Source organism: Apis dorsata, unplaced genomic scaffold (assembly GCF_000469605.1).
Source record: "Apis dorsata unplaced genomic scaffold, Apis dorsata 1.3 scaffold_247, whole genome shotgun sequence".
NCBI classification, from domain to species: Eukaryota; Metazoa; Arthropoda; class Insecta; order Hymenoptera; family Apidae; genus Apis; species Apis dorsata.
Window position 1 is genome coordinate 72,356 of NW_006263526.1, and position 2,712 is coordinate 75,067.

Consider the following 2,712-nt stretch of genomic DNA (forward strand, 5'->3'; position numbering starts at 1 on the left):
AATAACAATTTTTTATATTCAATTTTACATAATATATTTAATGAAACAAAAAAATATATATGTCATATATATAAGTAGTTTTAAAAACATTGAAGTCAGTTCATTGTTTTGCGAATTATAAAATTACGAAAAGATTTTAAAGAATATAATAAAATTAATTTGACGTATATAATTTTATATATAATTATTAAAAAATATAACAAGAATAATTAATATTATAAGATTAACATTTATTTATATTAATAAATCAAGTAACTAATATACTATAAGAGGTTATAATATTATTTCTTATATATTTGTATGTAATAAAATTAATAAATGATATTATATATTAAGGGTTATATAAAACCCTTTTTATCTAATAATAAATTTATTTTCTCTTTTGGAAAAGCATTATATGCCACTATGATGAAATACTTGAATCAAACGGAAAGCATCAATATAGATAAAGATTTATTTGAAAAATATAAATTCAGTGTTGATCAATTAATGGAACTTGCTGGTCAAAGTTGTGCTATTGCTATTGCTCGTACTTATCCATCACTAAAAAACTCTGTATATAAGATTTTGATTTGTTGTGGTCCAGGAAATAATGGTGGTGATGGACTTGTTTGTGCTAGACACTTAAAACAATTTGGATATTTTCCTGAAATTTATTATCCAAAAAGAACAAATAATATCTTATATGAAAATTTGCTACATCAATGCATTGAAAATGATATTCCTTTGTTAAAAAATGATGTAGAATATATTGCTTCAAAACAATTGCATCAATATGGTCTTATAGTTGATGCATTATTTGGATTTAGTTTTAAACCACCTGTAAAAGATATATTTATACCTATTATTCGTTTATTAGAAAGTACAATTATTCCAATATGTAGCATAGATATACCATCAGGTTGGAATGTTGAAGATGGACCACCTACAGAAGGTGGAATAAAACCAGAAATGCTTGTATCATTAACAGCACCAAAATTGTGTGCTAAAAAATTTCAAGGAAAATATCATTACTTAGGTGGTCGATTTGTACCAAAAAAATTAGAAAAAACATATAATCTTAATCTACCTGAATATGTAGAAACTGACTTAATTATTTTATTAAATTAATTTTTTATATAAAATTTAATTATGTAATTTTTTTATTAAATATATTTAAAAATTTATATATTGTATTAAATATGTAATAAAGTATATAATAATTAAAAATAAATTTCTAAAAAAGAATTGCGAAAAAAATAAATAATTACTATTCCTGAAAGAAAATAATAATCTTTTACAAAATGTTTTACTGTTAATAATTTATATTTTATTGAAATCAAAGAATACAAAAATTGAGATAATATATACTTATATATTATATTTGTAATCAAAAACTAAATATAATATTTTTAATTAAAAATAAATTTTTACATATTTTTATTTTATAAATTTCATCTATATTATAATAGATTTTCCATTTAATATTGTTTCATATACATATATATATGATTTAATTTAAATTTACCGCTTCATATATATATATATATATATAGATGGCGGTTAATGCTAAGAAACATCTTCATGTAGATAGAAACATATGAATAACTAATAGACGGTACAATCCAAGTGATATATTTTATTGATATTAAATTCATTATAAATTATTACAGATTTTATAATTATTATTATATTATATATGATATAAATTTATAAGTTTAAAAAATGGTGGGTTTATTATAAATAATGTATTGTATGTATTTTTATATAAATTATATTAAATACTTTAGGTTAACTTTTTTTCTCAGGCACAAGAAGTAGAAGAAACTATGAAACGCATTCAATCACATAAAGGAGTGGTTGGAACAATTGTAGTTAATGGAGAAGGTATATGGTACTTTGACATCTTATATAAATTATTATATAAAACTTAAAAAAAATTTATGTAGGTATTCCAATCAAATCTACATTGGATAACACTACCACAGTTCAATATGCAGGATTAATAAGTCAACTGTCAGACAAAGCACGATCTGTAGTACGAGATTTGGATCCAACAAATGATCTTACTTTTTTACGTATTCGTAGTAAGAAACATGAAATTATGGTTGCTCCAGATAAAGAATTTATACTCATAGTAATACAGAATCCAGTTGATTGATAACCAAAAACTAAAATATAAAATATTGTATGCTTTGATAATTATTCATAAATTATTTTTTTTAAAATAGTTTATTTTAATATATATAATATATTTACAATATTTAATGTTTTAAATAACAAATTTTTTAATTTATAAATTAATAGTAGAAATTATATTATTATCAAAATTTCAAGCACTGCAAAGTAATTAATGTAAACATAATTAAGTCACCTATATATAAATATAAATCTCAAATTAAAATTGTAACTTAATTAATATAGTTGAACCATTTGTGTTATAATTAATACTTCATATTGTTTCTAAAATAAATTTTTATTTCATCAAAATTTGATAAATCTTAAAATTTTTATTTAAGAAGCATTTATTATTATATAAAATTTCAAATGAATTTAAATATTTTTTATTATTATTTTTTATTACTATTCTTATGCAGATTATGTATGTGTAATATTAAAATTTCATGAAGATTTCATTTCAAAAAGATAATATACAGATATTATAAAAATAATTGATTTTATTTATTACAAAATTTTATAAAATATTTTAAATATACATATAATAAAATATAG

The 2,712-nt window shown here is 19.4% G+C and overlaps 2 protein-coding genes across 2 annotated transcripts in view; both read left to right on the top strand.

Annotated features, from left to right (window-relative positions):
• The first annotated feature begins 257 nt into the window (after positions 1-257).
• On the top strand, positions 258-1,224 carry LOC102673648 (NAD(P)H-hydrate epimerase). The gene is made up of 2 exons (XM_006615881.2): positions 258-298; positions 392-1,224. The coding sequence occupies exon 2, from the start codon at positions 406-408 to the stop codon at positions 1,108-1,110; it is 705 nt and encodes a 234-aa protein (XP_006615944.1). The 5' UTR covers positions 258-298; positions 392-405; the 3' UTR covers positions 1,111-1,224.
• A 319-nt stretch (positions 1,225-1,543) lies between these two features.
• The window catches only part of LOC102673517 (dynein light chain roadblock-type 2), a 2,134-nt gene continuing 965 nt past the window's right edge, over positions 1,544-2,712 (top strand). Inside the window, exons 1-3 of the mRNA XM_006615880.2 lie at positions 1,544-1,707; positions 1,788-1,866; positions 1,929-2,177. Of these exons, the coding sequence (XP_006615943.1) occupies positions 1,705-1,707; positions 1,788-1,866; positions 1,929-2,140 (294 nt within the window). The 5' untranslated portion in view covers positions 1,544-1,704 and the 3' untranslated portion in view covers positions 2,141-2,177. The remainder of the gene's footprint in view (positions 1,708-1,787; positions 1,867-1,928; positions 2,178-2,712) is intronic.